This window comes from Trichomycterus rosablanca, chromosome 11 (assembly GCF_030014385.1).
Source record: "Trichomycterus rosablanca isolate fTriRos1 chromosome 11, fTriRos1.hap1, whole genome shotgun sequence".
NCBI classification, from domain to species: domain Eukaryota; kingdom Metazoa; phylum Chordata; class Actinopteri; order Siluriformes; family Trichomycteridae; genus Trichomycterus; species Trichomycterus rosablanca.
In genome coordinates, this window is record NC_085998.1 from 39516834 (window position 1) to 39544376 (window position 27543).

Below are 27543 nucleotides of genomic sequence, written 5' to 3' on the forward strand. Positions count from 1 at the left end.
TATTTACCATGTAATAGATATTACAATTTATAAATATTTTACCAAATGAATAAATGACAATAAAGTACAATTATGTTTTCTAACATTTTTTAAATCTCCAAAATGTATATATTTTGACTTTTTTATCAAGGTCTTTATAACGCTCCTGTTAGCTGCGATGGGCTGTAATAACAAACGTTCCTAATCTATTTGGCCGCCCAACTGTGTGAACTTTCATTAGAAGTCTAGAAATTAGACAGTATAAACAAATTAATTAAACTATTTGATTAAACATTTAAGCAACTGTAAGTTTTATTAAATATAGTGGCTTCCTGCCTTCACTGGTTGCTTGTTAACATTGTATAAAATAACTTAAATAATGCAGTTTACCCGATGGGTTACTTTGGCGATACTAACCATAACCAGAGATTGAATCTTATACTAAATATTTAGGTCTTTTTGAATTTTTTCTTTGAATTCTTTTTTTTCTGGTCAGAATTTGGTTGATCTTTTCCAGTCGTTGGCCGAACTCTTGCAGAATCAACATTTTTATAAACAGAAATCATAGATCCAGAGACACAAATAATAAACAAATGTTTTAATAGTATTTACCAATATCACCAATAAATGACCAATGTATTTATTTATTCATTTATTTTTCATTTGTAAACTCAAAATAGTCGTCAGAACTCTAAATTCTAATCAACAGGTAAAAAGTGCAATTTATTCTTATAGTTTTACTGTGTTGTTTCTGCTGTTTAATTAGAAATATAACACCATGTTTCTTAACCATGATTGCTATTAGTCGCAATAAATATTTACAGCCAATATCAACATTTTATAATCACAACATGGGCTATCAAAATTATTTACAGATTTTTAGAACTTTTCTATTTTATGCAGCATTTTACACGTATAAATCACAGTTACCCATAATATTTTACAAGCCATTTATTAATTACCAAAATGTTATGGGCATTATTTTCCCATCATTTGCTTTTTAGTGTTCTTTTCTGGTTTTAATATGATTATGTAACACTTTGGAAGAAAAATACAGAACAGCAAACCAAAACTTGAGGCCAGAATAGCAAAAATCTCCACAGCTACAGTAAATTTACCAGGTGAACTGACATACGCTGGAATAAAAGTGATCCAAACTGCACAGAATATCAACATGCTGAAGGTGATAAATTTAGCTTCATTAAAATTATCAGGCAGCTTCCGAGCCAGAAAAGCCAAAACAAAACACAGAAGAGCCAAAATTCCGATATAACCAAGAACAGCCCAGAAACCCACGGTCGAGCCCAAATGACATTCCAGAATGATCTTTTCTTTGTAGTGCTTTAGATTTTTAAAGGGAAAAGGAGGTGAAATTGTTAACCAAAGAACACAAATAATGACCTGTATTAAAGTAAAAGCAAGAACACTGAGTCTCTGCTGTGGAGGCCCAAACCATTTCATGATGTTACTGCCCGGAAGTGTCGCTCTGAACGCCATCAACACCACTATTGTTTTACCCAGAACACAGGAGATGCAGAGGACGAAGATGATCCCGAACGCTGTGTGGCGCAGCATGCACGACCAATCAGAAGGCTGACCGATGAAAGTAAGTGAACAGAGGAAACACAGAGTCAGAGAGAAGAGCAGCAGGAAGCTCAGCTCAGAGTTGTTGGCCCTGACTATGGGGGTATTTTTATATCTAAAGAAGATGACCGCTATCACCAGTGTTATAAAAGCTCCAACAATGGAAACCACAGTGAGCAAAATCCCCATAGTTTCCTCATAAGATAGATACTCAATTTCCTTTTGTACACATTCATCCTTGTTTGGATTTGACCAGTAATCTTGCTGGCACTGCTCACATTCAACAGAATCTGGTTAAAAGAAAGAAGAAATGTTAAAAGAGGGGTTAGATCCAAAGTGGAACCAGAGGGTAAATGATAATGTATGTTTGATATGCAATGAAACCACGTTGTTGCCAATACAACATTTAACTATTTATCTCTAAAACAATATTTAGCCAAATAAGCTCATTCGGGGTGGAGTTGCCCTCTCACAGCCTTTACTCTTTGGGCCTTTATGCTTTATACCAGATTTGGACTGTGCCTGCGTACTTTGAGCCCATTTAGTCAAAATAGCCTTTGTGAGGTCAGGCATTAAAGTATTTTAAAGCCTGTCTTAAAACCCAGTGAGGTTGAGATCAGGGCGCTGTGTAGGCCACTGGAGCTCCTCCACATTCACACCTAATCGATCAGTAATTAGGATGGGTGTGCATATTTGTTTACCATATAGTGCACTAATAATCATGTGGTACTATAGTATTAACTAATCTCTACACCCAGTGGGCTGCACATTTTATCACTGCATATACTATTATTAGTAATTAAAAATACTAGATTATTGTGTGATTTTTAACTAAACAGCGCAGTTCTATGATGTCTTGGTATTTATCTGTACCAGTCATATTACTGATCTCTCCTGCAGCACACGGAATGCAGTCGAAGCAGCAGATCGGTTTTCCTTTCTGTGTAGCCTTTCTCGTTCCAGGCTGACAGCTCTCACTGCACACAGATTTTGGCACCTATATCCAAGGTACAAACGGTTATTCTTTCTCAGACATGCCTTTCATTAATTCACATATAACATGGGTAATTAAACGATCAATTTATATAAGTAGTTTAATCCACAATTTCCCTCTTAGACTCACCTGGTTGGAATTTTCGGCCCACACAATAGAGGCCAGATCTACCGCCAAACGACTTTGAGCAGGAAAAGAGGAATCGTAAAGTCCAACGGTAACAAATTCATGCTGGTGTGTTTTGCCCATTTGCCAGTTTATTATGTCATACTTGCCAGCAGGATCACCATTTTTATCAAAATAAACAAATTCATCATCTTTGGTCTTGAAGCGTACCCTTTTTAGGTTCTCCAAAAACTAAAGAAAATTAAAACAAACAGAGCAAATTTCATTCATGTATTTTGCATCGATACACTTTTCATAAAGTAATTCAGCAAACTAAGCTTACTGTGAGAGGGTCAGGCTGCTTTATCATGGGACATGTTATTTGACAGCCCAGAAGGCTGTGCAGCGTATGGGCAATAGCATAAACTCCTTTATACACATTACTAATAATGGGAAATTGGGTCATGTCAGTAAAGGAGTTATCCATCTCCTCCATTTTCTCTTCACCTGTACACACTCGTAAGTCATTCGAATCATTCTGCTCTGTGTATGTACACCTAAACAGAGCTTCCCAGAATTTAGTAAAAATGGCACTGCCTACAGATTCGAGTGGTTTTACATCTAGAATAAAGTCCTTCAGACCTGTGACTTTTGTTTGGGGAATAGCCAGGCCTATGGCTCCTTGCAGTATGTTGTGCTTGTCAAGTGCGGCCAGCACTGAATCAGAGATCCAGCCTTCAGTTCCGACCCACTGGTATCCAGTGATGTTGTGTTCAGCAAATACATGTAGTAAAATCTCCAGGTCCCAATGAGCAAGAAATCCCACTATTACTCGAGAAGTGGAGCTTTTGATTGTTTCAACAATTCTCATCACTTTTTCTTGTGAGTAGGTTCTGAAAAATGGAAGAGAATATTCCAAACATATTCCCAACTGCTCAGCCTCTTTGGTGAATGCAGCCATTCCGATGTTACCATAGTCATCATCTCGTCTTATTGCTCCAACCCAGGTCCAGTTAAAGTGCTTGACCATCTCTGCCAGTGCTCTGCTCTGATGGTAATCACTGGGAATAGTGCGCAGAAATGAGGGATATTTGCTCTTGTCACTGAGACACTCACAGGTAGAATAGTGACTGATCTAAAATCAGAATAACATGAGTATCTCAGGCATTACATTGAGTAATAAGCTATAAAGTGCATTTACATACTTAAAATTCTTTTAAATTGGTCTTGTCTTAATCAGAAAATAATACCAATACCAGTTAAATAATGTCTTACTAAGGGCATGCTGAAGGGTCCGATACTCTTTGCTATAGCCATGGATACAGATGAGTATGCTTCTCCTATGATGGCTTGTGCTTGAGCTGGTTTTGTGCATGGAACATCAGAAACCAGGTCCTCATTTCCATTCAGAAGTGTCAATGCTGCTTTAACACCCATTGCCGTGGAACTACAGGTGTCGTAGATCTTGTAACCCAACGAGACTCCAGGCAGTATCGACGAACTGTTGTTGATCTCCTCAATTGCAAAAATGAGAGCTTGTGCATACTGGAAGGCTCTGAAATCCAGACTGGTTTAAAAATAAAACAGACAAAGATACAATCATAAAAACAAGAGGCATTAGTGTGGATTATTAATTATTAAACACAGATGAACTGCAATGATTCTTACCTTATGCACTTTAGTGGAGGTGGCACGATCGAATAGGACGTGTCTGTAAACTCCCATCCACTATGAAAGGGGAAAATTGCTCCAACTATTATATCTCCATTCTTCCATAGCTGTGGATATGCAGGCTCTCCCTGCAGGCTACAAATAGTCTCGTTAGCTTTGGAAAAATTAATGATGGCCATAACCACATGCAAAAGAGTGAAGATTGACTCCATCTACCTATAGAGCTTTGGGGTGGAGATAATTATAGAAAGCGGGACTGCACTGTCCTATACGTAGACTGTCAGATCAGGAAGGACTTGTGATATTTATACTAATCCCTTTATGGCAAACCCACATTTGTGGGCTTCAGTTGAGGGAGGTGTGACAGAAGTAGACTTTGACGTAAATACTTCACCAATTTTACCTCTGGGTTTTGTTATTTGATGCTTTCCTATTGGTATACAATAGTTTAAGTCGATTTATAATTTAACATTTGTGTTTTTCTTTTTTACATGTAATGTTTTGTAGAGACTTTTGAATGGCTTGTGTTAGGTAAAATATCATGGTGTCCATAAACCTTGGTGACTTGTCCTTTTCCTATGGCCTATGTATTGCAACAGAGGTGCTCATTTTAACAATAGCTAACCACTGCACCCTCCAAATGTTAACAACCCCAACACCCCTAACTATTAACTTGGTTCTGGACTATGCTTGTAATAATTTTGTTTGTGCTCTACCATTAAAATCCCACTAAGCTTGGACATAGGCTCACTTAGCTTAAGTCAGAAATCAGGGTGGATACTAGAGGTTCCCCAAAAGCCGACAGAAGGCTTTTTAGTACTGGTTAGTAAACTGGGGTTCCCAATCCAACACCATGTCACTGGGTAAGATATCAGTTTGACCACTTTGTCGAGGAGGCTGTCAGCGGTTTTTTATGTAAAGGGGAGTTCTGGCAACACAACAAATTTGCAGCCTATGAGAATCTATCGTGGCCAAAATCACGGTCTAATGATAAAGCTGAGGGCCAGGTGGGACCACAAGAAGGATGTGAGGGCAGTGGGTGCAGTAGGCCCACAGCACTTGTTGTGTGAGCTTCTTTTGGTAAGGTTGGTCAGAGGCACAATATACAGTAGTACTAAAGTTCCTTATGAACCATCAGAAAAAATTTGCAAAACTCAGGAAGTGTTGGACAAGCCAGACCAAGGTGGGCCAAAACCAATTATTGATGGCCTTGGTTTTGGCAGGATCCAAAACCTTTTGACTGCTCTTAAAAAGGCTATAATGCTTACCTCTGAAGACGTCTGGGGCATTCACAAGCCCAAAGTGCATCACTCTGTACTCATACCTGTTGAGTCTTTTGCATTGACTCTCTATGCTAGAGATCAACCTTTGATGGCCTAGATGGGAAGTAGGACATCAAAAAGCAGGAGAGTCAGCACTCCAAAAGCAAGAGTTGCCTTAAGAAGAACCACTGAGGTCCAGGGGGCAGATTTTTGGTCTATCACAGCCCCCCCACCTTATTAATTGTAGCTTCAAACTAGATGGCCGGGAATGCTCTGTCCTACCATAAAAAGGTGTCCCAAGGAGCAGGGTAGGTAGGGGATTAGGTGGTTTTGGGTCTAACCAGCTGTGGGACCTCTACCCTGACACTCCACTCCAATTCTTGGAGATAGTTGTCCAGCTTAATGGCCAAATCATACAGTAGATCCACAGACAGTGGATGTTTAAGGTGCTTAGACAACCCCTCCAGAAAGGCCACTAGTGTGCTGAACTTGATTAGATAGTTGGCCATGGAGTATCAGCCCTGCTGAATGCAAAGGAAGCCTGGGACCACCTCTTTTCCACCCAGTTGGGTGCTCAAAGGTCTGCCGCAGCTCACAGGTCATTTAGGGGCCTGATATATTATATTATAGGCAGCTTGGTGATGCTGCTGGTTAAGTATCTACTACAAAGCAACATGGATTCTAAAATCTGGGTTTGATTCTAACTTTTGGTCACTTTAGGCCACTGTAAATTAGCTCTGGATATAAGTATCTGAGTAAATAAAGGTCAGTGTGTCACCCTGTTATGGAAAGGCATCCATGCATTCTACATTCCCAGAATAATTCATTATTTATTTTGTTGCCCACCTTTTTTCTTATGACTGGAAATGACATACTTCAAAATATGTATATATATATTTAATGTTTTATTTCGTAGCATAGGGCAAAATGCATTCTATTCCTTTAGAACCAGTGACATGTACAGTTTATTTGGTATTGGACTTCATATAAGGGCATACAAAGACTATGGTAGCTTACTTAGGTGGCACCTTTCCCATCATCTGTTTTTTGGTGTTCTTCTCAGGTTTCAGGATGATTATGTAACATTTTGGAAGAAAAATACAGAACAGCAAACCAAAACTTGATGCTAAAATGGCAAAAATCTCCACAGCTACAGTAAATTTACCAGGTGAACTGACATACGCTGGAATAAAAGTGATCCAAACTGCACAGAACATGAGCATGCTAAATGTTATAAATTTGGCTTCATTAAAATTATCAGGCAGTTTCCGAGCCAGAAAAGCCAAAACAAAACATAGAAGAGCCAAAATCCCGATATAACCCAGAACAGCCCAGAAACCCACGTTTGATCCCAAGTTGCATTCAAGAATAATCTTTTCTTTGTAGTAATTTAAATTTTTGAAGGGAAAAGGAGGAGATATTATCAACCAACACACACAAATAATGACCTGTATTAAAGTAAAAGCAAGAACACTGAGTCTCTGCTGTGGAGGCCCAAACCATTTCATGATGTTACTGCCCGGAAGTGTCGCTCTGAACGCCATCAACACCACTATTGTTTTACCCAGAACACAGGAGATGCAGAGGACGAAGGTGATCCCGAACGCTGTGTGGCGCAGCATGCAGGACCACTCCGAGGGTCGACCGATGAAAGTAAGTGAACAGAGGAAACACAGAGTCAGAGAGAAGAGCAGCAGGAAGCTCAGCTCAGAGTTGTTGGCCTTGACTATCGGAGTATCTTTATATCTGAAGAATATCACCGCTATTAACATTGTCAGAAATGCACCAACAATAGAAACTACAGTGAGCAAAATTCCCATCGTTTCCTCATAGGATAAATATTCAACCTCCTTTTGTACGCATTCATCCTTGTTTAGATTTGACCAGTAATCTTGTTTGCACTGCTCACATTCAACAGAGTCTGTTACGGATTGAGGAGAAAATAAATAACAAAACATAGTTAGAGAGAAAACACACATTCATAGAATATGCATATTTTAATTCCTTATTTTACCTTATTTAAGTTACTTTACCTGTCATATTGCTGATCTCTCCTGCAGCACACGGTATACAGTCAAAGCAGCAGATCGGTTTTCCTTTTTTCACAGCCTTTCTCGTTCCTGGTGGGCAACTTTCTTGGCATACAGATTTTGGTACCTAGAAAAATGTAGGTATAATACATTTCACATGTTAATAGATGTTATGAACATACCTTGCATTATAAACTATATGAGGTTTTTCTAAGCTTTCTAACTTACTTGCTTTGTATTTTGCACCCACACGATAGAGGTCATGTTTACTGATAATCGATGGAGAGCAGGAGCCGAGGAGTCATAAAGTCCAACAGTGACAAATTCGTTTTGTTTTTCTTTATTCAGCTGCCAGTTTATGATTTCATATTTTGCTGGGGGGTCACCATTTTCATCAAAATAAACTTCTTCACCCTCTTTGGTTTTAAAACGCACCTTTTTGAGATGTTCAAGAAACTATAAAAGTAGAACAAAAAGTTCATTAATATAATAGATTTTTAAAGCTGCACGTGTGCACCAGAGCTCTGCAATAAAAATGCAATTGCAGTAACACAACTCACAGTTTGAGGATCAGGCTGTTTCTTGGTACGGCATGTTTGATTGCAGCCAAGAAGGTCATGTAGAGTATGTGCAATGGCATACACTCCTTTATACACATTACTAAAAATGGGCATCAGTGACATATCAGTGAAGGTGTTTTTCATTTCTGAGATCTTCTCTTCACCTGTACATGCTGGTAGTTCCTCTGAATCATTCTGTGTCGTATATTTACAGTTAAACAGAGCCTCCCAGAATGTAGTAAAAATGGCACTGCCTACAGATTTGAGTGGTTTTATATCTAGAATGAAATCTTGCAGACCGGTCACTGTTGTTTTAGGAATCGCCAGCCCTATGGCTCCTTGTAGTATGTTGTGTTTGTCCAGCGTGGCTACTACAGGATCTGCAATCCATCCTTCAGTTCCAACCCACTGATATCCAGTGATGTTGTGATGAGAAAATAACTCGACCAAAATCTCTACATCCCACTGTGTTAGAAATCCCACAATCACTCGGGACGTGGAGCTTTTGATTGTTTCAACTATTCTTAGAACCTTTTCTTGTGAGTAGGTTCTAAAAAATGGAAGATTGTATTCTAAACATATTCCCAACTGCTCAGCCTCTTTAGTAAATGCAGCCATCCCATTGTTACCATAGTCATCATCTCTTCTTATTGCTCCAACCCAGGTCCAGTTAAAGTGCTTGACCATCTCTGCCAGTGCTCTGCTCTGATGGTAATCACTGGGCACAGTACGCAGAAATGAGGGATATTTCCTTTTGTCACTGAGACACTCACATGTGGCATAGTAACTGATCTACAATTAGATTTACACAAGTATCTCAGGCATTACTTACAGTTATAACATTTTATTATATCACCTAACATTAAAAATAAGCTACACAATTACTATTCAGCTATTACTACTATATTTTAGCCTATATTATTGTTCAAAATGGTCTGTAAAGAGTCAAAATATTGATAAAAATGGCATAAATCCTTACTAAGGGCATGCTGAAGGGTCCGATACTCTTTGCTATACCCATGGATACTGATGAGTATGTCTCTCCTATAATAGCCTGGACCTGAGCTGGTTTTGTACAGGATTCATCAGAGGATGAATTTTCATTTCCATTCATAAGTGTCATTGACACTTTAACCCCCAGTGCTGTGGAACCACACGTGTCGAAGATCTTGTAACCCAACGAGACCCCAGGCAGTAAGGAGGAGCTGTTGTTGATCTCCTCTGTTGCAAAGATCAAGGATTGTGAATACTGGAAAGCTCTGAAATCCAGACTAGTGGAAAAAATACAATTATTTTATAATAAAATGTAATACAAGTACTACTGCAATATATTTTTTAAAGTATTTATTTTCAAATCTGCTCACCTTAAGCACTTCATTGGCTGTGGCATAGCCAAATAGGACAAATCTGTGCTCTCCCAGGTACTGTGGAAGGGAAAAATTGCTCCAACTATGATATCACCGTCCTTCCATAGATGTGGGTATGTAGGCTCTCCACGTAGGACACAAGTTGTCTCGTTAGCCCTGGAAATATTAATAATGGCTATAACTACATGCAAAAGAGTAAAGAAAGACTCCATTGACCTGTACAGCTCTAAAAACACGTGTGCCTGGTGTTAGGTGTCATCTAGTCGATCAGGAAGCAGTCGTGTTATTTATACCGATGGAACCACATATCCTCTATGGTAAAATCACATGGTGTGACATTTTTCTAAACTTTGATAGGATGTTCAGTCTGTTTCATTCCTGGGCCTTTGTGGCTAATTAGTGGTTTTCTGTTTCTTATTCCCCAGATTTTAAACAGGTTATGAAACTAATTGTAAGTTCATAATCATTATCATGCTTTCATTACAATTTATTTTAAAAGGCACGTTAAACTATTAGTCTCTAACATGTCATGACAGTGTTGAGTTTTAAATATGAATTCATTTATTTATTTATTGTCCGTTTTACCACTTCTTTATCCTCGTCAGGGTCGTGAGGGGTTTGATTCATTGGGCGAAAGGTAGCTAACACCCCAGACAGATCAGCAGTCCATAATTTTTAATAGTTTATTTATTTATTTATTTTCTTCTGTAAATACATAATTAGAACATACAGTACTTTGTCAAAATATAGTTTTTATAGTAAATGTAGTGTGTAATGTGAGTGCTGGTTGGTATTGAACTGTTAAGGCCTCACTAAAAAGGCACCACCAGATCTGGTCCGATGGATGGAGCATTGCCAGTAGGACTAGGTGAATAACCTCCCTAACTTTTATCTCACTTTTGTGTTGCAGACAGATGCATCTGACAGAGGGCAGGTGGCTGTTTTGTCCCGGTGATGGGCAAAGAACACCCATTGCTTAAAAACCTCAGTGAAAGAGATTAAGTCCTGCATGAAACAGCCATGCCTGTGAATCTCACTCACCGGTACTACCTGCACCCATTGGGCACATATTCACCCTTTAATTGGTACCTGGCTTTAAAGTCATTTAAATTAATTGTGGTCCACAGGCCAGGGGGAACAGATGGTAGTGGCAGATTTCCTCTACAATTAGGGAGGGGGGGGGCAGTCACAAGGCCAAACAGCTTATGGCATCGGCCTGTTTTAGGCCGTGGAGTGATGTGACAGGTGTTGCTTTGCTCAGGTCTACAATAGGAGGGAGGAGATGAGGGGTGAACATGAGGGTTAATTAGAGGTTACATCTATGAAACCTAATTACCCTATTTAATGTCTTGTTCCCCCTTTGTGTGAGTCCACTAGTATGTGTCTGTGTGTTAAAGAGAAATGATCACCAAGCTGAAAAAGTAAAATTTTGAGTGTTTTGAGAAATTAAAGTTGTTAAAACCATTTTATTGTTTGTTTGATTTATTAGAATCTGCTTAAAGATGAGAGTGTTACAGTCATATTTTTACATACACTTAGCTTTTGAGTAGAACATTTGTGGACATTTAAAATTTACCATTTGGTGTAATTTTGCTACCAAAGGCCAAAACCAAAAACTTCAGAAGTTGTTTAAATTGTATAAATAAATGTTAAATGTTAATCAAGAGATCTTAAAGAAATCTCGGTGCTCGGATCTACTCTTACTCGAGTAGGAGTAAGAGTAAGTAAGTTTCCATTTTATTGTAGTAAGAACTGAGATTATATAGCTGATGTGTATGTGAGAATGTGAGGCTATGTCCAAGCTTAGTGGGATTTTAATGGTAGAGCACAAAGAGAATTATTATACAAAGTTAATGGTTAGGGGTGTTAACATTCGGAGGGGCCACAAAACCTGTTGAAACCTTTGCTGAAATGAGCACCACTGTTGTAACACAGAGGGCAAAGGAGTGAGACAAGTTACCAATAGTTTATGGACATCTTGATATTTTACCTAACATTAAATATGTTTATGATGGTCATTATATATTCTACTATGACTGTGGATTCACAGCCAAATGCATAAATGCATAGTTTTACAAGATATATGTAGAGAAATCTATGGGGAGATTTTGACTTAATGATGAGTGGGACTCAATCAAGGGAACACACTAAGTTTGAATTGTATAAATCAATCAATGTCTTGTGAAGGTGGAGCTCAAACTTTCAACAGCATTCGTAAATCGGACCCTACTCTACTACTCACCTGAGTAAACATAACCGGATAACAAGTCAGTTAGGAGTGAAGTTATTTATCCTAAATCAGAATGATAATGCAGTTAAAGTAGATATAATTTGTTAAAAAGGAATAAACTGTACACTGCACTATAGGATTATAAGAATTCTTAAAACTTAGGGTAAAGTAAATGGAGATAAACAAAGTGCTGTTATTGAACGTTTGAGCCCAAAATTTGTCCTTTTAAGAAAAGGATGAGAATAAGGGGACAAAAGGTCATTTCTCTGCAACTGATTTATTAAAACCAAACGTTCTAATGAAATATGTGCTTCTTTTTTATCACACCAGAAATGTGTTCATATTATTTGATGATGCTCATTTTCCCATCATCTGTTTTTTGGTGTTCTTCTCAGGTTTCAGGATGATTATGTAACATTTAGGAAGGAAAATACAGAACAGCAAACCAAAACTTGAGGCCAGAATAGCAAAAATCTCCACAGCTACAGTAAATTTACCAGGTGAACTGACATACGCTGGAATAAAAGTGATCCAAACTGCACAGAACATCAACATGCTGAAGGTGATAAATTTAGCTTCATTAAAATTATCAGGCAGCTTCCGAGCCAGAAAAGCCAAAACAAAACACAGAAGAGCCAAAATCCCGATATAACCCAGAACAGCCCAGAAACCCACAGCTGACCCCAAGTTGCATTCCAGAATGATTCTTTCCTTGTAGTGTTTTAAATTTTTAAAGGGAAAAGGAGGAGATATTATCAACCAACACACACAAATAATAACCTGTATTAAAGTAAAAGCAAGAACACTGAGTCTCTGCTGTGGAGGCCCAAACCATTTCATTATGTTACTGCCCGGAAGTGTCGCTCTGAACGCCATCAACACCACTATTGTTTTACCCAGAACACAGGAGATGCAGAGGACGAAGGTGATCCCGAACGCTGTGTGGCGCAGCATGCAGGACCACTCCGAGGGTCGACCGATGAAAGTAAGTGAACAGAGGAAACACAGAGTCAGAGAGAAGAGCAGCAGGAAGCTCAGCTCAGAGTTGTTGGCCCTCACAATGGGGGTATTTTTATATCTAAAGAATATGGTCGCTATCACCAAGGTCATTAGTGCACCAATAATGGAGACTGATGTTAACAAAATCCCCATCGTTTCCTCATAAGACAGATACTCAATTTCCTTTTTTACACATTTATCTTTGTGTAAATTTGACCAGTAATCTTGCTGGCACTGCTTACATTCAATAGAATCTGTTAACGTAAGAAATAAAGATATAGATATATTAGGTACAAGGTAAAGCAGTCAATACAAGTATGAGGATAGATGCTCTGGAATCAAACAGTGTTTTATAACCATACTGTCCATTTACCAATACAGTAACTTTGTTAAAAGAGGAATCACCTTTAACTACCATCTTTAACCCATCACATGGAGTTTGACTGTTTAGGATGACAGTACTAATATTTGTTTTCTATATTTGCACTTGATGAATTGATTGTTATTAATTGTATTAATGTTTTGTACCGGTCATATTGCTGATCTCTCCTGCAGCACATGGAATACAGTCGAAGCAGCAGATCGGTTTTCCTTTCTGCACAGCCTTCCTCGTCCCCGCAGGGCAACTTTCACTGCATACAGATTTTGGCACCTATATTTAAAGCAAATGATTAATTTTCTCATGTATAAACCTGATGTTGTGTTTATTGAATGTTGTTATTTATACCAGGCCATTAAACCAAAGACTAAAGACAAAAATGTATTCATTTAACTAATAGCATCCAATACAGATTTCAGTTATGATTTTCAACAAGAAGAGACTTAATCTCCGTCATACTCACCTGATTGGCATATTGCGCCCAAACAATAGCCTCCATGTTTACTGCTAATCGACTACGATCATTTGCAGAAGAGTCGTAAAGTCCAACAGTGACAAATCCACGCTGGTGGTCTTTAATTGTCTGCCAGTTTATGATTTCATATTTTGCTGGGGGGTCACCGTTTTTATCAAAAAAAACTTCTTCTCCTTCCTTGGTTTTAAAGCGCACCTTTTTGAGGTGTTCTAAGAACTGAAATAATGAATTAAAGATAAATAAAATTTATATATTAGATTGTTAAAGAATCATAGAAACATGTTTATCAAAACTGCAACACACCCTTAGTGACACTAAGTGTTTACTCACAGTAAAAGGATCTGGCTGCTTCTTTATAGGACAAGTTTGATTGCAACCGAGAAGCGTATGCAGGGTATGGGCGACAGCATACACTCCTTTATACACATTACTAAAAATGGGCATCAGAGACATTTCAGTGAAGGTGTTTTCCAACTCTGACACTTTCTCTTCACCTGTACATGCTCGTAGTTTCTCTGTATCATTCCGCATTGTGTATTTACAGTTAAACAGAACTTCCCAGAATGTAGTAAAAATGGCACTGCCTACAGATTTGAGTGGTTTTATATCTAGAATGAAATCTTGCAGGCCGGTCACTGTTGTTTTAGGAATCGCCAGCCCTATGGCTCCTTCCAGTATGTTGTGCTTGTCCAGTGTAACAGCCACTGGATCAGCAATCCACCCTTCAGTTCCAACCCACTGATATCCAGTGATGTTGTGTTCAGCAAATATATTCAGCAAAATCTCCAAGTCCCACGGAGTGACAAATCCCACAATCACTCGAGACGTGGAGCTTTTAATTGTTTCAACTATTCTCAGGACTTTTTCTTGTGAGTAGGTTGTATAAAATGGAAGATTGTATTCTAAGCAGATGCCCATTTGTTCTGCAGCTTGAGTAAATGCAGCCATTCCGCTGTTACCGTAATCATCATCTCGTCTTATTGCTCCAACCCAGGTCCAACCGAAGAATTTGACCATCTCTGCGAGTGCTTTGGTTTGGTAGTAATCGCTGGGAATGGTGCGCAGAAATGAGGGGTATTTTCTTTTGTCACTCAGACACTCACAGGTAGAATAATAACTGATCTACGATTAGATCGACACACATTAGTTTCAGGTAAAGGATTAAACTTGATCTAGCGAGAATACTGATAACAAAAGACGTAAATTCTTACTAAGGGCATGCTGAAGGGTCCGATACTCTTTGCTATAGCCATGGATACTGATGAATACGTTTCTCCTATTATGGCCTGTACCTGAGCCGGCTTTGTGCACATCTCATCAGAGCCGGAGATCTCGTTTCCATTCAGAAGTGTCATTGCCACTTTTACCCCCAGTGTAGCAAAGCCACAACTGTCATATATCTTGTAGCCCAAGGAGATTCCAGGCAGTAAAGAGGAACTGTTGTTGATCTCCTCTATTGCAAAGATTAAGGTCTGTGAATACTGGAAAGCTCTGAGTTCCAGACTGGTTTAAAGAGGAGATAAAATCATTTAGAGACACAAATATTTTGCTTCAGTATAAAATGTAAGTGTGGCATTACTGATGTAATTGTACCAAAATATAACTTCTGCTTACCTCATGCACTTTACTGAAGATGGCTTTGCTGAATAGGGCAATTCTGTGATGTCCCATTTGTTATGGAAGGGGAAAATCGCTCCAACAGTGATATCGCCATCCTTCCATATTTGCGGGTATGTTGATTCTCCACTAAGGCTACAATTGGTCTCATTAGCTGTTAAATATTTAATTATTGCTAGTATTACATGCAAAAGGGTTAAGATAGACTCCATTAATATATAAATATATATAGTTCTAAACAGTGATGATTGTTAGGAGTAGATGCATCTGGTTGGCCGCTTATATGGGGGATTTGCTGTATTTATCCACAAGGAAATGCAAATCTTCACTGACAGAATTATACTTGTTGGTTACGGTGATTGAAGGTGTGACATTTTTTGGCCTATGAAATTGTACCTTAATTGCATTTCTGATGTTCCTCTAGAGTTTTGATGACTGTAGGTGGTGTGTTTATGTTTTATGTTTGTGGCATCACTGCATAATTTTAAGAATTGTTTTGATTTTTAGACAGACTTACTTCTTTATGTATTCAAAGGCTGCTGTATGGTCCTAACTACCGAACCACAAGAATAAAATATGATTTTTAAATCGATGAAACCACTAACAAAACTATGCAACTAGAACTTTTATATTTACAGCATTCAGCAGACATTTTTATCCAAAGCAACTTACAATTGCGATAGTATGCAGTTCAAGCAACTGAGGGTTAAGAGCTGTGCTCAAGAGCCCAACACTGGCAACCTGGCAGTAGTGGAGCTTGAACCAGCAACTTTCTGATCACCAGTTTAGTAATTTAACCACTAAACTAAAACTGTATGTGACCAACTTTTAGATTATTGTCACTTATTCTATTGGTGTTTTGTGATTTTTTTTTTGTTAAAGCCATATGAACTTGTCCACAAGTGAAGTAAAAATAACTGTACAGTACATTCAGTACATGGACCTTGTGTGTAATGGCATCTGCCTTGACAGGGTTAAGGTGCTGGCAGCGAAGACAGAGCATGGTGGCAGTACAACTGCAGCAAACTGGTCTGCTGGAAGGAAACCTCCTGGGTCTGGAGTAGCTGGACACACAGCACCAAGCTTTGGTGGAAGAACTTCCATGCCTTCCATTTGGTGATCCCCTATTTGCTGATGGACCTGAACACACAGCACTAGCGGGTATTGGGGGAACCACTGGAGCCGTGGGCAGAGCACCTCAGCAGCACAATGCACCGGACAGTTTTCGCGAAGGTGCAGCCAGCGAGGTGGACTGCACACTATCAGACCTCCAATACAGCAATAAACTAGGTGGTGGCACTGATCTGGTTGTGGCCTTACCTTTCATCTTTGGTATCATATTGCCTGGGACAAAACTCAGAAGATGGCACTGGCAGGAGTTATTGAGCTGTCCAACACACCCGCCGAGTTAATCAAAAGAAGAGCAGGGACTGGCGGTTCTGTGGAAACTACTGAAAAATGAATGTGGTGACCACTGTGGACTCAGAGTCAACCTGGTTCAGTTTGCTGGACCTGTGCAGTGCAGTGAAAAAGAAATACACCATCGGTGAAGGTTTGTTGCAGTTTAACATCATGCCATTTGGATTCTGCAATGCCCCTGCCACATTTGAGAAGTAGATAGTGCAGATACTTGTGGGTTTCTCTCAGTACCGGTGCGTTGTGTACCTAGACAACATGCTAGTACATGGGCCCAGCAACAACAAAGCCTAGAGTACTTGAAGGTGGACGCCGTACAGCACTGGCCAACACCTACCAACATCAAACTGCAGCAGTTCATGGCGAAGGGCTCCTGTCATCGTACTCATCCTGGCACTTCTGTAGTTAAAGTCTCATCCCTTATGACAGGTGGATGGCTGACACACCAGAGCTAAGCCATATTGTGTATTTAAAACATTAACTTGGCTCCACAAAATCTGGAGCAAGAAGGGGACAAAACTCTTTTATTTCAGAACAAAGGGTGTATAAAGAGCCACACATCTACATTCCCTTACACTGTTTCTAAATTTTATATTACAACTTCAGTAACCTCCACTACTGAATATGAAATGCCCAAAGCTTCATTATGTACTTTCGAATGAATCCCAACAGGGTGGAAATGTTCACCAATAGAACCCTGAGTTAAAAAAGGACACCGCCTCTTGGCTTTATTACTTTTTAAAGACAATCCAAGAAATGTTTTATTTAGTTGTACTGAGACTCTCGAATAACCTGTATTAGCCCAGTTAGTCTTGTTTCTGTGTTAATAAACTAAAGAACAAAGACGTGGTTTTGGTGCAAAAGTCCAAGGATGTTTTTGTAAAAAAAAAAAAACCAGGCTTATTGCACCATCTAGAGGTTACAAATGGTGAAAGTTCTGTGTGGAACAGGAAAGATAACTTTATTGCACACAAATGGGACAGAATTTGGGAAGAAGGCTCTGTCCTGATGTATATTATGTGTTTCATGTAATCGTTGTCATCGATTTTTTAGATGTGTGATAGTGTTTTGTTACCTTAACCCACTTAGTCACTGTAAAAGTCAGTCAGAAATAGATCTGGCCTACCCCAGAATATATTCAAATCCCACATTTTGATTATAAAACACAGTAAAATGAAGAATCTGTGATGTGTTCATTTACTTGAATCTTTATTTAACTGATGAAAGTAGTAAGAAAAAATTGCCAATGTTTCACTGATCAACTTCATTGTAGTCTGTAAATATTAACATTAACATGTTCCTAAGAATTATGATCTCAGTTGATGGTTATTTTCCCATCAGTTGTTTTTTGGTGTTCTTCTCAGGTTTCAGGATGATTATAAAACATTTAGGAAGAAAAATACAGAACAGCAAACCAAAACTTGAAGCCAGAATAGCAAAAATCTCCACAGCGACAGTAAATTTACCAGGTGAACTGACATACGCTGGAATAAAAGTGATCCAAACTGCACAGAATATCAACATGCTGAAGGTGATGTACTTGGCCTCATTGAAGGTATCAGGCAGCTTCCGAGCCAGAAAAGCCAAAACAAAACACAAGAACGCCAGGAATCCGATATAACCCAGAACAGCCCAGAAACCCACAGCTGTTCCCACATGACATTCTAAAATGATTCTATCTTTGTAGTGGTGCATATTTTTATAAGGGAAGGGAGGAAACGTGATTAACCAAACCACACAAATAAAGACTTGTATTAACGTAAACAAAATCACACTGAGTCTCTGCTGTACAGGTCCAAACCATTTCATGATGTTACTGCCCGGAAGTGTCGCTCTGAACGCCATCAACACCACTATTGTTTTCCCCAGAACACAGGATATGCAGAGGGCAAAGGTGATCCCGAACGCGGTGTGTCGGAGCATGCAGGACCACTCCGAGGGTCGACCGATGAAAGTAAGTGAACAGAGGAAACACAGAGTCAGAGAGAAGAGCAGCAGGAAGCTCAGCTCAGAGTTGTTGGCTTTAACAATCGGGGTTTGTCTGTAATAAAAGAAAATAACGCCAATCGTGATGGTAAGGCATCCACCGAACAAAGAAAAGGTTATGAGCAGAATGCTTATGAGCTCATTAAAGTCGAGGAATTCAATGTTTTTCAGATCACACCGAGTCTTGTTTCCATTTGATTTGTACTCGAGAGGGCATGGAAGACATGTCACTGCATCTGAAACCATAGACATATAAAACATGTGATATAACGTCTTTCCAAGATGCTTCAAAATGATGTGAGTTTTAAGTGGACCACTACAAAGGACCATCAGCATTAATGTAAATGAGAGCAGCTTTGTCTCACTTGTGGTGTTGCTGAACTCGCCGTCTGCACAAGGGTTGCAGTCAAAGCAGCAGTTCGGCTTTCCTGTTATAAAGGCCCTGCTGGTTCCAGGAGGACAGTTTTCACTGCATACTGACCGGGGAACCTGATGAATACAGGATATTGTTTAGTAAATACAGTTAAAGAATTAAATAAGCATTTTCTGATTATCTGATTATCTTACTGTTTTCTGGTTTCCTGCCCAGACTGCATCAGCAGTGTTTATTATAAACTCTTGGCCTGCTGGTCGGGATACATCGTACTGGCCAATGGTTTCAAATGTTATCTTTCCATCACTCTTCATCTGCCAGTTAACAAGGATGTAACGTGCAACTGGATCACCAACCTTGTCAAATCGGACGTTTTCTCCACTTTTAGTAGTGAAGTTCACATGATACAGGTAATGGAGCACCTGAAATGAGAGGGTAGTAAAGTGTGTTCTGTGGGTTGTCAGGGTTATTCATATTCAAACATTTCTGTAATGCTTTTTTGGTTATGCAACCAGCAACATGTTTCCTGGGGACCAGCATGCATTACTTGCCTCCCGTATCCTGCCAAAATCAGGCATAAAGTAGACTGCTACTAACTACTCTAGATTGTCACTATTGCCCTGTGTTAATGGTTTCTAAAGGGAGTCACACTTGTGACATCCCGTATAAATAAAAATAATTTGATATTAATGCGTAGGAATGAGATCCTTACATGTAAACATGACTTGGCATGGCATGGGAATGAGATATGCAAACATCATATATCTGGGTTTAAGTTAAAACTTGGAGCCTTGGTTTATATAAAGCCAGGCTTATCTTGCTTGGACAGTCAAGTACATGAATCCACATACACACCAACACTTACACACACAAAGATGAGTGTGTATATGTGTGTGTGTTTTAAAGATTTATGCATTAAGTTATTTCCTAAGAAAGCACAAAAACACACGACTGAACTGGTATGAAGGAAATGAAGTGCTGAGATCACCTGCCATGGCTTTATATTGTCTCTGTTTGTACATGAGCCATTGGAAAATGGTCCTTTCTTGTCTTCACAGGTCAAGAGTGCATCCAGGGCGTATGCTACAGCATATATAGCCTTATAAACGTTGTTCAGTAATCTGGCATCCGACACATCTGTAAAGCTTGCACGTACATTCTGTAGAGATTCCCCTCCAGTGCAGGGTTTTGTAGCCTCCTGTGATTGAGAGCTTAAAGTGCAGCCAAAAACACTCTCCCAAATTTCAATCAGACCAGTATTACCTGGTTCTGTAGAGGGCCGGCTGTTTTGAATATACTCTTTTAATCCAGGAATGTAAGCATTAGGTATAGCAAGGCCTACCGAACCACCTAACACAGCATAGTTGATGTTATTTATTAGGAACTTGTAAGTGACCCAGCCCTCACTTCCAACCCACTGGTGACCAGTCACATTCTGGTAGTAAAGCTCTTTAAGGAGGATGTCCAGGTCGTTCCCATCTGCAAAAGCTACAATCACCCTGGATGTAGACATCTTGATAACATCCACCACATCTAGGAACTTCTGTCTAGAGTCTGTCCTGTAAATACCCACCGAGTACTCAATACAAACACCCTCTTTCTCAGCAGCTTCTAAAAATATGGCCATTCCATCATTTCCGTAGTCATTTTTGCTCCTCACAGCTCCCACCCAGGTCCAGCCGAAGTACTTGAGTAGCTTTGCAAGTGCTATGACTTGGTAGGCATCATTGGGAACTGTTCTGAAAAAGGAAGGGAACTCTTTTCGGTTGCTGAGACATGCACAGGAAGATGAATGGCTGAGCTGCCAAGGAAAAGAATGTATTTAATAATAATAATTTAGTAATATGTAATAATAACAATAAATAACAACAAAACAATAATAATAATCTAGCAGAACTGCTACAGCACTGGTAATGACTAACATGGAATGAGGAGGCCTTGCCAATTTAAGGACATCATAAAACGTTCAGCACCACCAAATTAATCATCCAGTTTCAATATGCATAATGTCGATCCGGTATATATTCCCCCAGAAAATCCACAACAAACTAATACAAGTTATTTTTGGACAACAAATAATGTGTTCCAAATATTTAGTTAAAGAAAAAGAACAGTTGCACAAATCACCAGAATTACAGTCGTCTCCCACCATACCAAATAATCTGATTAGAATTTGTTGTGATAAACACAGATTATTATTCTTCAGCACTTATTATTACTATTTACTCACCACTGGTATAGAAAATGGGCCCACAGTTTTTCCAAGACCTACTGTTGCTGTCGAGGTGGTTTCACCAATGATAGCAACCACATTAGAAGATCTAGTGCAGTTGTCTCGGTTTTCTTCCTCCGGCCTGTTCATGAGAATCAAAGATGCTTTTACAGAGAGAGGATAGACAGGGCAAGAATCGTAGATTCTGTAGCCCAGCGTGAAGTCAGGAAGGATATCGGTTCTATTATTAATCTCCTCTATAGCAAACATCATTGTCATGGCATACTGCAGCTCATCCAAATCCATTCTAAACGAAAAGGAAGGTGTATATTTATTTTACACCATGCTTTTTAGTATTGTAATGTGACCAGAAGTATGTGATACAAAGTAAGCAGTGATAATAGTGTTTAAAAAGTTTTACAGCAATAATATCCCAAAGATTACCTTACTGTCACCTTACCCATAGCATTTCATAGTTCCTCGAATGGCGTACGGTGTTGGAGGTTCAGGATATGGATACAGATGGTAGGAAAAAATTGCTCCTATGGACACGTCCCCTTCTTTGTAAAAAGAAAGGAGCTCATCTGTTCCGTACACTGTACATTGCTGAGCTTCAGCTCTAGCAGTGAGAAATATAATTATAAGTATATACACTATAAACAGCATGATGCTTTACAGTGAATGTATACCCTGTAGGATCGCAAAGGAACTCCATCGTCTTCCTTCTTTATATAGTTAAAACGTGGGACCTAATATGATTCTAATGAGCATGTTTACTAATTCTGTCCAGTGGTGAAAGCGAGCGTTATGATTGACAGAGAAAAACAAGCAATTATATGTGGATTGTGTTTGGGCCAATCAGACAGAAGCAAAACAGTTTACCTTGTTTACTATTTTATTGTTTCACCCTTGTGGAATGTAATATTTTGGCTGTAGGAGTGGGTGGAAATTAATTTCTACTTATTTTCAGTTAGAATGTATTTATTAGATTGCAAACAGATGCAATTACAATCATATAAAACAAGTAATACTTGGTGGTAGGTTGGGTAATGCACACCAACATGGGTTCTGGACCTAGATCTTTGTGTAACATCACTGAAGGCTTGCTTGTACATACCCCCACACACACCCCATGCACGGTTCTGCACAGGGTTTCCTGCTGCTTTAAATTGATTAAACAAACATGCCAGTTTTGCGACTGTTTGATTGGCACTTCAGCCAGGCCCACCACACCCTTTCATTTAATTTTTATGGACTGCTTTATCCTTATCAGGGTTGTTGAGGGTTTAGTTCACCCAGAAACATTTGGTGCAGTGCAGGAATATCCTGGACAGGGCGCCAATCCATCGCCAACCTTTTGACTTTTGATTGTACATCATGGCCAGTTAAAGGCTCACGTTAAAGACTGCATTTCAAAGAAGAAAAAACAAGGATGCACACATGATTGAATACTTTTTTATTTATTTGTTCATTTACATTCATTTATTTATTATATAATCTTGCTGTGCTATTAGCTTAAGGTTTTAAAGTTAAGAGGGTGTTTTACCCATCATGTGTTTCTTTGTATTTTTGTCAGGTCTCATTAAAATGATGTAGCATTTAGGAACAAATATGCAAAAGAGCAAACCAGAACTCGAGGCTAAAATGGCGAAAATCTCCACAGCTACGATAAATTTACCAGGTGAACTGACATACGCTGGAATAAAAGTGATCCAAACTGCACAGAATATCAACATGCTGAAGGTGATGTACTTGGCCTCGTTGAAGTTATCAGGAAGCTTCCGAGCCAGAAAAGCCAAAACAAAACACAAGAACGCCAGGAATCCGATATAACCCAGAACAGCCCAGAAACCCACAGCTGATCCTACATGACATTCTAAAATGATTCTATCTTTGTAGTGGTGCATATTTTTATAAGGGAAGGGAGGAAACGTGATTATCCAAACCACACAGATAAAGACTTGTATTAACGTAAAGGAAATCACACTGAGTCTCTGCTGTACAGGTCCAAACAGTTTCATGATGTTACTGCCCGGAAGTGTCGCTCTGAACGCCATCAACACCACTATTGTTTTCCCCAGAACACAGGAGATGCAGAGGACGAAGGTGATCCCGAACGCGGTGTGTCGGAGCATGCAGGACCACTCCGAGGGTCGACCGATGAAAGTAAGTGAACAGAGGAAACACAGAGTCAGAGAGAAGAGCAGCAGGAAGCTCAGCTCAGAGTTGTTGGCTTTAACAATCGGGGTTTGTCTATAACAGAAGAAAATAACGCCAATTGTGATGGTAAGGCATCCACCGAACAAAGAAAAGGTCATCAGCAGGATGCCCATGAGCTCATTAAAGTCGAGGAATTCAATGTTTTTCAGATCACACCGAGTCTTGTTTCCATTTGATTTGTACTCGAGAGGGCATGGAAGACATGTCACTGCATCTGAAACCATAGACATATAAAAAGACGATATGAGATCTTTCCGAGATGTTTCAAAATGACGTGAGCTTCTAGTGGACCACTACAAAGCATCTTCAGCATTAGTGTAAATGAGAGCAGCTTTGTCTCACTTGTGGTGTTGCTGAACTCGCCGTCTGCACAAGGGTTGCAGTCAAAGCAGCAAATTGGCTTTCCCTTTATAAAGGCCCTGCTGGTTCCAGGAAAACAGCTTTCACTGCATACTGACCGGGGAACCTGATGAATATGTAAATATAGGATATTGTTTGATAAATTTAAAGTCACAGTAGAAAAACAGCTAAATAATTAAATTCTGATCATCTTACTGTTTTCTGGTTTCCTGCCCAGACTGCACCAACGTTGTTTATTATGAACTCCTGGCCATCCTGCTGGGATGCATCATACAGGCCAATGGTCTCAAATGTTATCGTTCCATCACTCTTCATCTGCCAGTTCACAAGGGCGTAACGTGCAACCGGATCACCAACCTTGTCAAATCGGACGTTTTCTCCACTTTTAGTGGTAAAGTTCACCTGAGACAGATAATGGAGGACCTAAAAAGAGAAGCAAAGTGTGTCCTGTGGGTTGTCAGGGTTGTTTACATTAACACGTCTGTAATGCTTTAATGTAAAGCTGGCTATGCAACCAAATTTTTTCAGTACAAAAGCACATGCAGTGCGGACATCACCTGCCATGGCTTTATATTGTCTCTGTTTGTACATGAGCCACTGGAAAATGGTCCTTTCTTGTCTTCACAGGCCAAGAGTGCATCCAAGGCGTATGCTACAGCATATATAGCCTTATAAATGTTGTTCAGTAAGCTGGCGTCCGACACATCTGTAAAGCTTGCACGTACATTCTGTAGAGATTCCCCTCCAGTGCAGGGTTTTGTAGCTTCCTGTGATTGAGAGCTTAAAGTGCAGCCAAAAACACTCTCCCAAATTTCAATCAGACCAGTATTACCTGGTTCTGTAGAGGGCCGGCTGTTTTGAATATACTCTTTCAATCCAGGAATGTAAGCATTAGGAACAGCAAGGCCTACCGAACCACCTACGACGGCGTAGTTCATTTGATTTGATAGGTACCTGTAGGTGATCCAGCCCTCACTTCCAACCCACTGGTGACCAGTCACATTCTGGTAGTAAAGCTCTTTAATGAGGATGTCAAAATCATTTCCATCTGCAAAAGCTACGATCACCCTGGATGTAGACATCTTGATAATATCCACCACATCTAGGAACTTCTGTCTAGAGTCTGTCCTGTAAATACCCACCGAGTACTCAATACATACACCCTCTTTCTCAGCAGCTTCTAAGAAGCTGGACATTCCATCATTTCCGTAGTCGCTTCTGCTCCTCACAGCTCCCACCCAGGTCCAGCCGAAGTACCTGACCAGTTTTGCAAGTGCTCTGCTCTGGTAGTAATCACTGGGAACTGTTCTGAAGAAGGAAGGATACTCTTTTCGGTTGCTGAGACATGCACAAGTGGCTGAATGACTGAGCTGTAAAAGAGAAGGTATAATCTAATGTTTTATACAGCATCTAATAGCACAGTGGTTATGAGGACCAGGTACAGGCAGTGATTTATATTTACAGCAGACAGTTGTGATCGAATACACTTTAGGCAATTTAGGGTTCAGACCTCAAGCCTTCCAATAATTAGTCCAGTACTTTGGTCGCTGAACTACCACTGCCAAGTTAAAGGATATTAGAAAATGTTTACCACCACCAAATTAATAATCCAATAATCCAGTTTTAATATGCATAATGTTGACCCAGTATTTGTCCCCTTGGAAAATCCATAACAAACTGATTAAAGTTATTTTTGATGACAAATAATGTGTTCCAAATATTTTATTACAGAAACACAAGGTTTATTATTAAGTGTTGTGCTGTATTACTCAATACTGATCACACTTTAATTGTTGGATATTAGCTCCAATAATACCATCATGTAGTGTGTGTGTGTGTGTGTGTGTGTTTCTATATGGATTCCTTGTTTAACATTTAATTAAACATCACGCTTACTTTCTTTTAGTTTCTTAGTTTATTCTATTTTATACTTATCTTAGTTCATTCTTATTTTATTCATGTCACACACACCAAGGCCTGGGTAACTGTATTTCGTTCATATCATGTTCGTGGTTTTGAATGACAATAAAGCTCAGTCTTAGTCTAATCACAGATTAAGAATAGATTTAGGTATTTAATTTGCTTTTTAGTAATAAACACAGATTATTATTCTTCAGCACTTATTCATAGTATTTACTCACCACTGGTATATAAAACGGTCCCACAGTTTTTGCGATACCTATCGTCGCTGTCGAGGTGGTTTCCCCAATCACAGCATGTACAGTGGGAGATCTAGTGCAGTTGTTTTGGTTTTCTCCAGGTCCATTCATGAGAATCAGGGATGCTTTTACAGAGAGAGGAATGCTGGGGCAAGACCCGTAGATTCTGTAGCCCAGCGTGAAGTCAGGAAGGATATCGGTTCTATTATTAATCTCTTCAATAGCGAACATCATTGTCATGGCGTACTGCAGCTCTCCTGGATCTATTCTAAAAAAAAACAGGTGTATATTATTATTATTATTATTACATGTGAGCACTATTTATATCTGGCTTCAGATTTTGGTGTTAAAAAGGTTTACAGCTTTAATATCACATTAATGGACTTACTATCATCTTACCCAAAGCATCTCATGTTTCCTGGATTGACCTGCAGCGTTGGAGTCACACCAACTGGATACTGATGGAAGGAGAAAATGCCTCCTATGGACACGTCCCCCTCTTTAGAAAAATGAAGGAGCTCATCTGTTCCGTACACTGTACATTGCTGATCTTCAGCACTAGCAGTGAGAAATATAATTATAAGTATATACACTATAAACAGCATGATGCTTTACAGTGAATGTATACCCTGTAGGATTCTCTGGCAGTGGTAAGGGAACCCCTGCCTTTATATAGTTAAAACGTGGGACCTAATATGATTCTAATGAGCATGTTTACTAATTCTGTCCAATGGTGAAAGCGAGCGTTATGATTGACAGAGAAAAGCAAGCAATAATATGTGGATTGTGTTTGGGCCAATCAGACAGAAGCAAAACAGTTTACCTTGTTTACTATTTTATTGTTTCACCCTTTAAAAAATATAATGATTGACTGTAGGAGTGGGGTGGAAATTATTTTCTAATTCTAATCAGTTAGAATGTGTGTATTAGATCTTACACATCAGCAAACAAATGCAATTACAACAAACTCATTGATTGGGTAACACACAGCACATTCTTGTCAGGGTTACTGTGGGTCAAGTTTACCCAGAAACACTTGGTGCAGGGCAGGAATATCCTGGACAGGGCGCTAATCCATTGCAGGGCTTAGACTACAGCCAATCATGTCTGTTTCTATACGTGTCCAGTTAGCAGCACAACTGAGATTTGAACCCGGATCTGGAACAGCCCTGACCAGGATGAAGTGTTAAGTGGAAATAAATTGAAACTCCTAAAAATATTAGGCAGCGAGTGAACATTTTATCCTCGTGAGCGTGAGGATCTCACCCAGACGACTGGGTCAGAGCATCTCCAAAACTGCAGCTCTTGTGGGGTGTGTCCCGGTCTGCAGTGGTCAGTATCTATCAAAAGGGCTCCAAGGAAGGAACGGTGGTAAACCGGCGACAGGGTCATGGGCGGCCAAGATGCCCGTGTGGTCCGATCCAACAGACGAGCTACTGTAGCTCAAACTGCTGAAGAAGTTCATGCTTGTTCTGATAGGAAGGTGTCAGACTCCAGGCCTTGATGGGTCAGGGCTGTTTTGGCAGCAAAAGGGGGACCAACACAATATTAGGAAGGTGGTTTAG

The 27543-nt window shown here is 39.5% G+C and overlaps 5 protein-coding genes across 5 annotated transcripts; all 5 read right to left on the bottom strand.

The window, feature by feature from the left end:
* Positions 1-957: 957 nt before the first annotated feature.
* Positions 958-4545, bottom strand: LOC134323429 (extracellular calcium-sensing receptor-like). Its single transcript, XM_063004956.1, has 6 exons — positions 4331-4545; positions 3938-4229; positions 3006-3797; positions 2687-2914; positions 2437-2560; positions 958-1853 (listed from the first exon to the last, which is right to left on the bottom strand). The coding sequence occupies exons 1-6, from the start codon at positions 4543-4545 to the stop codon at positions 958-960; spliced, it is 2547 nt and encodes an 848-aa protein (XP_062861026.1).
* Positions 4546-6608: 2063 nt separating this feature from the next.
* Positions 6609-9764, bottom strand: LOC134323430 (extracellular calcium-sensing receptor-like). Its single transcript, XM_063004957.1, has 6 exons — positions 9550-9764; positions 9165-9456; positions 8186-8977; positions 7854-8081; positions 7629-7752; positions 6609-7516 (listed from the first exon to the last, which is right to left on the bottom strand). Exons 1-6 carry the CDS (start codon positions 9762-9764, stop codon positions 6609-6611), a joined length of 2559 nt encoding a protein of 852 aa, XP_062861027.1.
* Positions 9765-12139: 2375 nt separating this feature from the next.
* LOC134323431 (extracellular calcium-sensing receptor-like) lies at positions 12140-15464 on the bottom strand. Its single transcript, XM_063004958.1, has 6 exons — positions 15250-15464; positions 14847-15138; positions 13966-14757; positions 13624-13851; positions 13310-13433; positions 12140-13035 (listed from the first exon to the last, which is right to left on the bottom strand). Exons 1-6 carry the CDS (start codon positions 15462-15464, stop codon positions 12140-12142), a joined length of 2547 nt encoding a protein of 848 aa, XP_062861028.1.
* A 2530-nt stretch (positions 15465-17994) lies between these two features.
* On the bottom strand, positions 17995-21954 carry LOC134322969 (extracellular calcium-sensing receptor-like). Its single transcript, XM_063004373.1, has 7 exons — positions 21929-21954; positions 21700-21858; positions 21258-21546; positions 20016-20828; positions 19222-19449; positions 19020-19143; positions 17995-18890 (listed from the first exon to the last, which is right to left on the bottom strand). Exons 1-7 carry the CDS (start codon positions 21952-21954, stop codon positions 17995-17997), a joined length of 2535 nt encoding a protein of 844 aa, XP_062860443.1.
* Positions 21955-22768: 814 nt separating this feature from the next.
* Positions 22769-26499, bottom strand: LOC134323432 (extracellular calcium-sensing receptor). Its single transcript, XM_063004959.1, has 6 exons — positions 26378-26499; positions 25961-26246; positions 24377-25189; positions 24015-24242; positions 23802-23925; positions 22769-23673 (listed from the first exon to the last, which is right to left on the bottom strand). The coding sequence occupies exons 1-6, from the start codon at positions 26389-26391 to the stop codon at positions 22769-22771; spliced, it is 2370 nt and encodes a 789-aa protein (XP_062861029.1). The 5' UTR covers positions 26392-26499.
* Between the last annotated feature and the right edge of the window lie 1044 nt (positions 26500-27543).